The 13,063-nt window shown below is 40.1% G+C and overlaps 1 protein-coding gene across 1 annotated transcript; it reads right to left on the bottom strand.

Annotated features, from left to right (window-relative positions):
- Nucleotides 1-10,526: 10,526 nt before the first annotated feature.
- On the bottom strand, nt 10,527-11,477 carry hmx4 (H6 family homeobox 4). Its single transcript, XM_026360601.1, has 2 exons — nt 11,327-11,477; nt 10,527-11,116 (listed from the first exon to the last, which is right to left on the bottom strand). Exons 1-2 carry the CDS (start codon nt 11,475-11,477, stop codon nt 10,527-10,529), a joined length of 741 nt encoding a protein of 246 aa, XP_026216386.1.
- Between the last annotated feature and the right edge of the window lie 1,586 nt (nt 11,478-13,063).

Raw genomic sequence — 13,063 nt, 5'->3', positions numbered from 1 at the left:
TTATTTACTTATTCATTTACAGGGAGCAGTTGCACTGCAATACGTGTAGTCTAGCTAGTTTGCACAGAGGTTCGATTTTAATATAGTTATGGGCAAGTTTATAAACAGAAAAAAAAAATCAAACAATAATGGTACAATGCAGTATAACAGTAACAGAAAGACCAGTGTTCACTTGATTTCAATTCTAAAACCAGGCATAATTACTTACTATTTAAGGCTACATATAATCTAGAGTAGAAACTTATTTAATAAACTAATAATAATAAATAGATCAGTGTGAGTGTTTTTTTTTACAACAGATCATCTATCAAGTTGATATCTTTTCCGCAATTATTTTTATGTCTTGTAATTTATCGGATAACAAAAGGCATTTTGCAACAATACAAATAAAAATATTATTGAATGATTTATATTGTTAATATTGTAACAATACAACAATAAAAATCACCCCAACCTCTGTAATTCTGTTTGTTGTCTATTGTTTAGCCTGTCCCATTTTAAAGGAGTATTAACAAATATAATGTGCCTATAATTCAGCTCTTCCGTGTCTTTATTTGAAAACAACCATAAAAACCTCATAATGCTATCAGAAAACGTAAGTCAACCCTTGGAATAATAACCCAAAAAAAGCTAATTGGAGTCAGGCATTAATATACCTGAAAGAAAATTAGTTTGGAGGTGTAGACTAGAGCTAATTTGACTGACAAAAAAACACTTGTTTATGCTTAATGCTTATGTGAGCCATGCCTCACCAAAAGAAGCTTTTATAAGATCTACAACGAAATTAAGATTGAACTATTTGGAAAGAACACACAGCACTACATCTGGCATAAAAAGGTCACTGCATATAATCATGAAAACATAATCCTAATCACAAAGTATGGTGGAGGAAACATCATGATTTGGGCCTGCTTTGCTGCATCAGGTTCAGAAAGGGAAGGTTATCAGTAGACTCTTACAAGCCAAGACTGAATGAGCTCAGGTCAACAGGAATCACTGGAGCTGCTCCACACCTTCAGAGGCAAATGAGTCAGCGTCCATCTCCAGAGACTGTCCTACTGTAGGGATGACATTTGCTAAAAATGGGGGCTGAGAAAGCTGTGTTGAACTCGTTTCATCCCCATCTCTGTCTGTTTTTCCATCTTCATAACTTGTTATTGTTCAAAAATGTTGAAAGCAAAGAGTTCTTTTGCTTTTAACATCTGGAGACAATATCAGGAGTATGTAAGGCTCACTGATCTGATGTCCAGCGTCATTATATTGGACATCAGATCTGAAATCTTTTATGTACAAGTTCAAAGGCCATTATTCTTTCTTTTTTTTTTTTTTTTTTTGGTCATCGTCTCTTAGGCTGTAGGCTTTTTCCTGACCAGATGATTGTTAAGGTATTTGAATTTTTGCCTGCCTTCACTACAATTGAGGCAACATGTGCTGTACAGTTTAAAATGTAGGATGTACTTTTGCATATGTTAAATGAGAATTAACGTGCCTGTAAACACACAGAGGCACACACAGATTACAGAGCGAGATAGTATGAAGAACCTGCAGTCCATTCTGTGCTCCAATTTGAGCATCTGATCTGAGCAGAGCAGACAGGCGAGAGCAGCGTGCCCTAAAGTCATGTAAAATGCAAAGGAATATACTACTCTATTAAAACCTCCTGATGGTAGAAAGCCTACACACAAACACACACATTCTTATGCTGATACACACAAGTGGAAGGCACTTAAAATTATTGTTCAGACTGCTCTATCACAACACTCAGTCACCAGCACCCAGCGATTCTTGCTTATAAAGCAGATGGATTCATAGCGTCTCTAAATTTATATAGTAAGAAATAAGTCACAGTAAAAAAATTAAAGCTGTGTGCTTTATGACAGTCTGTTAATTACGTCTCAGGCTTGTTTTATTTTGAGTTCACAGATGACTTTCTGTGATCGACAGAGAATCAAAGATAAAGAGAACCCAGATTTAGAGCTGTGGTTTGTTAACCATCTTCCTGGCACCTCCTCGTCCCAACTTGTCATCCGGTATCTCTTCCACAACACTTCTGAGTGCACTCCTAAGTGTACTTAACTCTAGCAAGTCTGCATGTTCTTGTTTCATTATTAAACCCTCCCAAAAGACTATCAACTTTTTATTCCATCTGCTGTCAGAAGTTGCCTCTTTCAAATATTCCCCAGCACTCCGCTGAGCCCCCTAACCCCAAACGACACTTTAAAACACTTACATTTCAAACCGCCCCTCAAATACGGGACAAAATATTTACTGCAAGACAGAAATATTTTTCTGTCTGACAACAAGCAGGCTTTATGCCTCTTAAGTAGTGAAAGTGCCGGGAGAAGTGCAGCTATGAAAGGAGAGTTCTCGGATGACGTGTTTTTTTATTGTCAGAAAAGCCGGGAGACACTTTTATGAGACATGCACATTCGTATTGATAGACAATCTCGATGCTGCAGGGTGAAAGTAGTTAATGTTGACTTAGGTCTCATGTTCATCTCTATTCTGTCCGCTTAATTGATGTACAGTGTTCTGATGAACTAAGTTGCCTTAGTGAGTCAGAGCTCAACCAGAGCTATTTCAACGCTTTCTAGTGTTTGTGGTTCATTCCAAGATCAGTAAAAGCAGTGGATTTACACTTTTATCTTGTTACACTCAGACAGGCTTTTCTGCACATCCATAGCGTCGCAAATATTCTTTCACGCACAGGGCACACGCACTCACATGTATACAATCACACAGACACAAAACATCTTGAGGCTGATCCCAGGTAATGATGTAAGAGAAACGGTGAACCTCCGAGCTCTCCTGAGGCCACGATGTGACTATTTTGGGAGCCGGCGCTCATCTTGGCTCATCTCTTCTGACTCTCTCTTACCGCTTACAGTTTATCCTCTCGCTCTCATGCTTCCCTAAAATGCTTGCTCACCCCGAGCCACTTATTTATCAGTCTAATGTTTGTTCCTGTCAGGAACAATATGTTCCCCCTCTACAGCATTCTACTCAGTTATTCTTCATCTGGCCCCTGGGCTGTTCTTAGTCAGCCTGTATACCCAGACACCTCTCCACTGACCAATGCAGGGTTTTAACTATTTATGACTATTAGGTGCAAGCTTCATACAGCAAATTAGGTAATGGTGGTGTGTAGGGTAATTCAGGTGACACCAAGTGTTAAGGCATTTGTATTTGAGGGGTTAGAGTGTTGTATAGCACCACACAGGGCTTGTGAGGATGTCATGAGCAATACAGATGTTGACCATTAGCTTATAGGTTCTATAATGATAGTCTAGCTAGGATAATGCTTATGACACAAGTAAAGAAAATGAATAAATGAAATCCATCCCAAAGGCGTGTTGCTAAAAGCATGTTTACAGAATCCCAGTTGAGGCATCACAAATGGAACTTGTTTGGAAGCTTCCGGACCAAGAGGAATTTTCCTTTTTCATTTCCGTCCACTTGGGATGCGATTTCACACCATTAGACAATCCCCCCACCTCACACCGCCCCCGGACCATAAATATTTCAACCTTTCAATCTATATTCATTATAAAACACATACCCAATGCAATATGTGGTTGTGAGAACACCAGGCTTTTATTTATTCATCTTATTTATTTATATTTCTTTCCTGAGGGCAAGATGCTGGTTTCTATCCATCTGTGCTGATTGCCAGCTATTACAGAGCACTTAGAGCCTCCGCTGAACTGGCCAAAAGGGAGCACAAGCCTCTAGAGATCCTCTCACTACTTGGCCTAAGAGGTGTATTTGTTGTGTATGTTTTTTGGGAAAGTAACATAATTATCATGTCTGATTAAGTGTGATAAACAATACAAAATACCTTGCATGTAAGTCAAAAATTCTAAAGTAGGAAGTAGGAAAGTGGTTATTTACAGGCTTTTAGTTCAGTGATCATACCAGCATCATTATTGTCTTGTGCATCAATTATTTGCATGTGCATTAGATGTATTTGTTTCCCAAGCCTGTTCTCATTCCCAGGGTGTCAGATACAGGCACTTTGTCACATAGTCAGCCTCATACTGATCCGAAGGGATACCATTATTTTCAGTAAGACAGAAGGAGCATGGCGGCAGGGGTGTGTAAGACTGGGGAGAGAGGCCAGGTGAGAATGTGTGAAAGTGAGAGTGTGTGAGTAAGAGAGGGTGAAGCTCAAGACCAAAATATAAAGGCTGGGATCATGACAATACCAAGTGCAAAGAATGGGCTGGGTACTACAGTATATCTTATCTTAATTTCTGAACAGTGCAGTACATGCACAACACATTCTTGCCTATAATGTAATATTTTTTGCAGTCAGGAGAAGTAACAGTGAAAATCATCCCATATTTGCTCTGCTGGTACCTATTGCTGCTATGTATCTCAAAGACACTGGTCATTTTCTTCTCTGTGTTACAGGTACCTGTTTGTTTTGTGAAGCATTGTGGATGCACCAAATGTTAAATAGGACGATGTGCTGTAATTAATAAAAAATGCAGCGTCAACTGCTTGCCCTGTAGTTAAGGGGGAACAGTAACTCATTTGGGGGGTATAGTGACCACTTGGGCTAAAACACCCCAGTTTGCAAATTTTTGAAGGCAAAGTCCACAGAGGGCACTATTCTGTTCAATTCAAAGTGCTCTCCCTTATTAGCCCTTACTTTTGCGGGTGTTGTCAAGTTTGCATGTGATTTAGTTCACACACACCTTTAGTAAATCAGGGCCTAAGTGTAAATCTATAAAGTTTCATCCTTTCTAGTAAAACAAATCCCTTTTGTTCTTCTGTTGCAACTTAACAGAGCAATACCGTTCATGGATATGCAAAAGTCTGACTTTAGACATCAAAGAAGTGTATTTCTTGACGTAGCTTTTGTCTCGGCCAAAAAGTGACACAGCATACTGCAAAAACTGCGGGAAGCTAGCGTGTATGTTCTGCAACTGTGTGAGAGGAACTGTTGATGCCAGCAGGTTACATGTGCACAGTATTGGATGCTGTGTGTTTCGAGACAGATTTCACTCGAGCTGTTCATTTAACAGTATCCACTGAAGCTCTAAATATTAGTACGCTAGTCTCTGTCTGGTCTTCTGGGTGTTGCAGTGTGTCATGTCACTATAGAGGCACGCAGGTCAGCTCCAGTACATGCACAATGCATGTTCTGCTCTGCTTAGATCTGGATGACTGCATCCTGTGACCATCAAGGTGTGCATGGGAAAAGTTGTGCGTGCCCCTGTGGTCTAAAGTGTTTGTGACTGGTTGAGTCTGTGTGTGTACATATTGTAAGTGTGTTCAGTGCCACAAAAACAGTTTAATAGTGTCTATAATGTTTAGTGTGTGTGCCTAAAAGATGTAAAAATAGAGTTGTGCGATTAGTGTAGTTGTCTAATCTTTGCTGAATGTGGGCGCTTTAACTCGAGCCAGCAGTGATAAGAGCATGAATATAGATAACGTTTGGTTCGAATATACTGAAGAGTGAACGTGTATGTGTGTAACATAATATCACCAACATTATTTCTAAATGATTTTTTAAAACCACATTCAGTATTCCATGTCGACACACAGTGAAACTCATTCTCTGGTGTTATGGCTAAGTGTTGACCTACCCCTCCTCCCTCCCCCCAGACTTAGAGCATCCCTCTTCTGTCTCCTGCCCTGTCCTTCCTTCTCCTCTTTCCTCTCCCTTTATCCCTCCATCTTACCTATTGATTTGCCAATAATGTGTTTTCAGTGGTAGATTAATGGCACATTATCCTGACAAGGGTGTCTGAGGGGACAGGACGTGAGAGACAATGCCCTTTAATTGATACACTGTGTGTGTGTGTGTGTGTGTGTGTGTGTGTGTGTGTGTGTGTGTGTGTGTGTGTGTGTGTGTGTGTGTGTGTGTGCAAGAGAGAGAGTTTGCGTGTTTGAGATAATGAATAAATTATTGCATTTAGATTATTTTACATAGATTTGATCTAAATGGAGTCTTTGAATCTATTGTTTATAGTTGGGTTATGTCTGTAGTTTCACTTAAAGCTAAATGAAAATGTGCTGTTTTAAGTAATTATTAATAACTTTACAGATTGCAGCTGATACTGAAGATGAAAAGCCAAAAGCTGAGAGGATGGAATGTGTTTTCTGGTTATATTGGATCGTATTATGTTATATTTTACTGTATTCAAATCAGTTTTAAAGTGACATGGTAACGTTTATTGTTCAATGAAATTAACAAATCACACAAGACAAATTGAATACATTATCTCTTAGTAGCATTTAGTTACAGTCGGCTTACAGGGATGCATGTCTGTCCATCCATTGGTGAACTGGTCCACACATCCTTTTATTCAGCAACATTACAACCTATACAAGTTTTGGCCCAGTTTATACTGTACAAACTAGTTTTTACTCTCCTACTTTGCCTGCTGTGCAATTAATGTTTGGCCCTGGTCCAATCTGGTGTCATCTCCTCTCACCCCTACACTCTCTTATCTGTTTGTCTGTACCACTTGCTTTTATCTAATTTCATCCCATTCGCCATCTTTCAATTTCCTCCAGCAATTTGCATTATTGGGGATGGGGGGTTGAGGTGTGTGTGTGTGGGGGGGGGGGGGGGGGGGTAAATTAGCAGATCAATAGGCCATCAAACAGTCTTTAAGTGTAACACATACACAGACCTCCTGTCTCAGGTTTCCCCTCTAACTAATAGCCATGTTGTTTACTTTACAATGTGCTGTGTCATGTAGTTCTAGTCTCGGGTTGCCACATCGGGGACACCCCCAGGGGAATCCATACATTGGCTTGTCGGAGGCGACGGATATTGCAGAGAGTACATGCAAATGCTGATTACACTTTGTTTTTTATGTAGCATGTTTTATCAAATGCTATTGTGGTTGGCACTAAATCAGGAACTATTTAGCTGCATATATCTTAGAAATACACTGCACACATCAAGAACCTATGGAGCCAAAAATGGCGCATCTATACAGGTTCAGCCATATAAAAGCTTGTTGATAGTTTTTTTTTTTTTTTTTTTTTGTGCTTCTATGTTGCAGAAATATGGTCGGGGGTGGTTTCTTCCATCATTTTGGGAGATGACCTTTGTCAGATGACTGGGAGAGGTCATCAGAGGTTAAAGTAACTGTCGAGCTGAGAGAGGGGCCCCCATCTAGTCATGCAGAAAGGAGCTGCCAGAGAGTTTTACACAGGCATAGTGTCCACGCACACACTAAGTCACTCTCCACCCAACAGGAACGGCACTTTGTTGCTCCCAACCTCTGCTATAGAGAGGCGCGGACCCATGCAGAAATACAAACGTAATTGTAGTTTTTCCAACACAAACACACACTCATCAACTTGTTCTCAGCCGTCCCTCCTCCTTCTTTTCTCTCTTGTCCTTGTTGCACACTCTTCTCCTCAGTCCCTCTCATTCAGTCATGATCACACACTGTCGGGCTTCAATGCACAGACTACTGTGATGAGCTATGACAAGGCAAGAGGCGGGAGGCAAGCAGTGCAAGAATGGACCAGGAAGATGGAGTGACAAAATGAAGAGAGCCCAGTAGGAACAATTAGCCTGTCGAACAACAAGCTCTGAAGTAGTGTACTTAATATGGAAGTGGAAGAAAAAAAGCTTGACATAAAAATAAATACCTTGTTCTCTGCAGTCCATAGGTCCAGTGTTGCTTTTAAGATATCTTCAGTTTATGTCTCCATTAAATTCAACTTAAATATTACTAATATACCATTTGGCCACACCTTGCATCTTGACTGTCTGTCGTCATGTCTGAGTGGGTAGCCGCCAGGGATTGTGGGTACTGAAAAGTGGTGTGACTCTCTAGCAGCTCTGAAACACGAGACAGCCTGCTGGATATAACAGGCCTCTTTTATTCACAGAATACACACACTCACACACACACACACACACAGTCGGTGTCAGTGAATCACATGCATAATGATGCACATGAAAGCCCCAGAGATGTCTTTAGTATGTGGTGCAGTGGAGCCATGATGAACAAATTATGTCATGGTTTTTGACATAATTTACATCAAAATGTCTGCCTCTGTCTTTAATATGTTCATTTAGTATTCTGCAGGAATTATTTAGAAATGGGGAGCAGTATAAATCTTTATTATTAAAAATGTAAAGGGTAAGTGTACTGGAGGTCAAAGGGCAGCATTGATTAAGTCACATAACTTGCAACATATATATATATATATATATATATATATATATATATATATATATATATGATGCCACAATATGATGATGATGATATGATGATGAATGAGTTCCACTCTGTTCCCAGTGAGTTTGTGGCACGGGGAGTGTTAAACGGTTCCCTGTAGGGATCAATAAAGCATGAAAATATATTTTTGTCTTGGGAAAATCATGAGGTTCCAGACATTAAAACTTATGCTTCAACACTTTGAAGCACAAATATTTGAAATAAAGGCCATTATGACAAGTCTCTAACAAAATATAAGAAATCTAAAAGACACATTTCAAAACTCATCTGAAGTTGCCTGTTTGGTCGCTCCTAATGCGTAGTTTATATAGGTGACATCATAGTTATAGATATTTGGATTCTGAAGTTGACATTCACACAATTTTTCTTTCATTTTTATTAATTAAATTAATTTAAATGGATTGGCTAGTCCTGAATATAACTAGCTGTTACTGCTGATTGCTGATTGTTCCTGTTCTCTCCAACAATAATTTAAAGTTATGCACTTTCCACAAAGCAGATGACACCAAAGACGTGTTATTAAAGAAAACAAACAACTCTGTTTCTGTTTTGGGAGGATTCATCTAGTTGGTGAATTCACTCTGGAGTCTGATGTGTGTTTTTAAAGTGCAGATTATTTTAAGATAAAGCTTTATTGTCATTGTACAGTCACACTTGGTACAACAGTACAACGAAATTGCAATTTTGTAATTTGTCTTGAAAGGAACGAGCCTTGTCTTGGTATCGCTTGAGAAGAACAACAGTTTTACACTGTGTACATTTTAAAGCATGCTGTGGCTGCTGGTGTTTCGGTCTGTGGCAGTGGTGTGGCAGCCGAGTGGCCTCCTTCAGGAAGTGAGATAAACGCTGTCTCGTACAGAAAGGGATGAGCCTCAGCTCTCGTCTGCACCTGTCCAAAACTTATCCCATGTTTCAGTCTAGGAACAAAGTTATCCTCATATTCCTTTTATGATATAACCCGTGCTGTAGTTTATGCAAGAATAAATAAGACACATCCAGCTGTGTCAGCACTTATTGTGTAGGGAACATGTTAATATATTTCCAAATGGTTTTGGATTCTCAAAGAGGAGAACAGCTAGGCTGACACCTTATATCAGCTATGCCATATCACACTCTTATATCCCAAATACACATGACATGCATTAGTAAATATCCCAAATATTCCAGGTATATCATGAGTTACAGATAAATATTTCCTGACTCGTGTTATAGTTTATATGAACTTGTCCATTTTGATTTTATCAAGTTGTTAGTAATGGATTTTAAAGGTGATGCTGAATTATTCATATTCTGTGTTATTTATACTGTACCAACTACTTCACTCTTAACACTATATATCTAGTTATTGAGGCCTCAGTGTTTGAAGAACAGAAAATGGGAGTGTGCGTCTGCAAGCACATTTGGACTAATACAGCATAATTAAAGACAACTTTCCACCAAACCCTGCTTGACCCAAAATTTAAGAATTTGCAAATCTTGTTATTGTTTCTTTTCCACATGTCCACATCAGTCAAGACTCCTCCAATTATTTTACCTAACAAATCCAGGTAGCACAGTTTAATAGAAATAACAAAGGTAATCTGCAAATCTAAAAATCATAAAAGGCTGATGTCTGAAACACAAAGTTGAACTCAAAAGAATCCATTCTGTAATAACATTTCTTGAATGAAGATATTTTAATTACAAGTTTCAGTAAAAGGTGTAATGAGCCTTTAGGAAAACGTGGAATAAAATAAGAACTGTAGGCTATAATACTCAGAAATAACAGACATGCGTGAAACAGAATAAAAATGTTAATTACATTCATTTAAATACATAGATCATTTTAGTAATTCAAAATCCATTATGATACAGGAAATGCATGCAGATAGCGAGGCTATATAATAAATTCTTTGGTGGTTTAGGCTGCTGGAAATGCTGCTGTCGATGACAATAATAATAATAATAATAATAATAATAATAATAATAATAATAATAATAATAATAATAATAATAAAATGCCATGTAAGAAATACAATGTTGGGATTGATACTGTTTAGGCCTCCCACAGGCTATCATTATCACTAGCCTGATGTTTACTAAAACTGATATGTGTCACTGTAGCAAGGTTAGTGTCAGGCCTATACAAAAATCCCTAACTTTTAAAAAATAAATAATACCGCAGGAGCTTATTTTTCTGTCATTGTACTTGCGATCTACAAACAGTTAAGGCCGCAGGTCCGGCCCTAACTCTTTAAAATGCCTGCAACTTGGCAACAGAGCACCAAAGGTGTCTCTCTCATGTGGAGAAATATAAAAAAATATATATCATACGTCCCCCTCGTACAGGCTGAAGTACTTGCTGGCGTTTGAGAAGCAGAGGTAAGGCGTGCTACTCCCCGGGTACACCACGGGCAGGGGCATGGGCAGCACGCATCTCCCCAATAGGTTGCTCTCTTTGTACAAGGCCGGGAGCTGCCCCACTACCACCACTGGTTTTCCAGTCTCGGGGAAATCGCTAACGGGTCCGTCGATTTCTGTCGAGATCTGCCGTTTCAACTTATTCCTGCGGTTCTGAAACCAGATTTTCACCTGGGTTTCCGTGAGCTGGAGGGAACTGGCGAGACAGGCGCGCTCCGCGCTGCTCAGATAGCGTTTCATGTCGAAGGTAGACTCCAACTGGAAAATCTGTCTCTTGGAGAAAATAGTGCGAGTTTTCTTTTTCGTTATCATTTTGCTCTTCTTGGCCGGACTGCCTCCTTTGTGGGGTTCCGTGGTCGTGGTGGTGGTGGTGGTGGTGGAGCTGCTGTCGTCGCAGCTGCTGTCCCCGCTCTCGAAGCGCACCTCCGCCTCCGTCCTCGGGTCCCCGCGGCCGATGATGACCGGCTCCGTCGCTCCGCTGCAGTCTGTGATCAGCTCTGTAATAAAATCACAGCTTTTTAACGCGCTGACAGCAGGATGAAAAAAAAACCACCTGAAATTACGAAATCATCTGATCTAAAGAGTGCGTAACTGAAAACACAGATGTGTCTGTAAAGTCACCAAAGCCCTCTCACCACTTTTGCTGAGCCCGGCGCCCGCGCCCTGCCTCTGCTGCGCTGCGTGCTCCTCGTGGTGACTCTGGAAACCGTCTTTACGCATCGCCGTGGCCGAGTCATCGCGCAGTCCTGCGGAGTCACAGCTGCCACAGTTCCTCCCGCTTGTCTTCAGGTTGAGGATGTTGTCAATGGTGAATTTCAAAGAGGCGGCGGGTCGACATGGTACGTCCACTTTGTTCATATTCTCCAAGGCGTAAGTCCTCTCTTGTTTACTACCGCGACTCTGTTCGCCTCCAAGTCGAAACTTCGACGTTAATCTCACCACTCACGCCTCGATGCTGCACGCACCATAGCAGCAGCCACTGAGCGGACGCGGCTGGGCTGGCGATGCTCAGCCTGCACTGTGACGGCACACACCGGATGGAGCGCTCTGTGTCCTCGCTGATTGGTCCAGAGGAGCGTGAAGCTCGGGCGAATAACAGCGAGGGGATGGGAGGAGAATGGAGGGCAGGGCAGAGTGGATGTGCCCTCCCTCTGCCCCATCTCGGACCCCTGACTCCCCATTATACACCATCCACCACATTTGCTGCACGGAGCCTCGGGCTCCGCAGCCCTGCATGTGTCCCCCAGGAAAATTAAACTCGTATTTATTTCACACAACAGACAGAGTGTGAGCTGTGAAAAAAAAAAAAAGTGTAGGAGAAAAAAAAAAAAACGTCACAAAAACATGTGTTGTTCGTGTTTAATGTTTCATTAACAAAGTCAAGCGATCGTGGAACAGTTTAGTTTATTTAAACCTAGTTAAATGTGTAGATATTGTTTTTTAAATCTAATTTTAAAGAGGTGCAAAATATAAAAATCCACATTTAGATTAGTTTAACTTACTAAAGATCCATAATGATTTATTTCTTGTGCCAGACCATGTTCTATTTACCTATTATTATTATTATTATTATCTATTTAACAGCTACTTTAACTGTAATGTACTTTCAAATGTTACAGAAACGGAATTTAATTGGGATGAAAAGTTGGAACTTGGAGAAAAAGCTTAAATTAATGGAAAGAATTTCGCAAAATTCATTTCTTTATATATATAAAAAGAGATTGTTAGTTTTTTGTTTGTTTGTTTTTGAACTACAGAGAAGGGGCACAACTTGCTACCTTGTGGACATTTTTAATAAAGTCTGGGGATTGACTGAGAGTGAAATGAGACTATCATGGCCATTTCCCCAATTGTGGATTAGTTGTAAATAATCTTGTCTCTCATCGAACAAATATTTTTTTTTATCATTTCTGAGATGACTTTATGACATGTACAGATGCTCTGATGGCTTGGACATCTAATCAGGGTGCACAGTTGGCCTTCTTGCAGCAGAAACAAGCGTGTAAAGGTTAACATCGTCATTTCTGAGAAGACACACCGAACTGTCAAAGCTGTGTTTGTGTCACACAGCACATGGACTCTCTTTTTACTCTCTAAACACTGTGTTAGGAACAACAGAAAAACAAACTGTTTGTGCATCGTTTTTATTTATCTATTATGTGAAAAAAAAGTGACAAACTTGGAAACTCTGTGGCTTTAAATATAAAGTTACGTTTGCAAAAATATGTGTATTCAAAGATACAGTACATTAATTCTGCCTCCGTGTCTCCCGGCCCTGTTGTCCAGGTCCACACTGTGACAGGAGCAAATACTCTTGTAGAAGCTTATGAACAGACATAACTCATGACTTTCTTTTCTAATCGCGGTCTCTGCAGCTTTGGATGCGCTCAACAGTTTAATGCGGTTACTGTGGGTTTATTGCACGATTCGAGTGTGACTCTGTG

This window comes from Anabas testudineus, chromosome 1 (genome assembly GCF_900324465.2).
Source record: "Anabas testudineus chromosome 1, fAnaTes1.2, whole genome shotgun sequence".
Taxonomy (NCBI): domain Eukaryota; kingdom Metazoa; phylum Chordata; class Actinopteri; order Anabantiformes; family Anabantidae; genus Anabas; species Anabas testudineus.
The sequence above is the reverse complement of the archived record's forward strand: the minus strand, read 5'-3'. Positions and strand labels throughout refer to the sequence as shown.

Excerpts from the sequence above, each read along its gene's own strand:
- hmx4 (XM_026360601.1), bottom strand. The coding sequence starts at position 11,477 with ATGAACAAAGTGGACGTACCATGTCGACCCGCCGCCTCTTTGAAATTC. Across the intron at positions 11,117-11,326 it reads CACGGCGATGCGTAAAGACG|AGCTGATCACAGACTGCAGC; the intron begins GTTTCCAGAGTC and ends ATTTTATTACAG.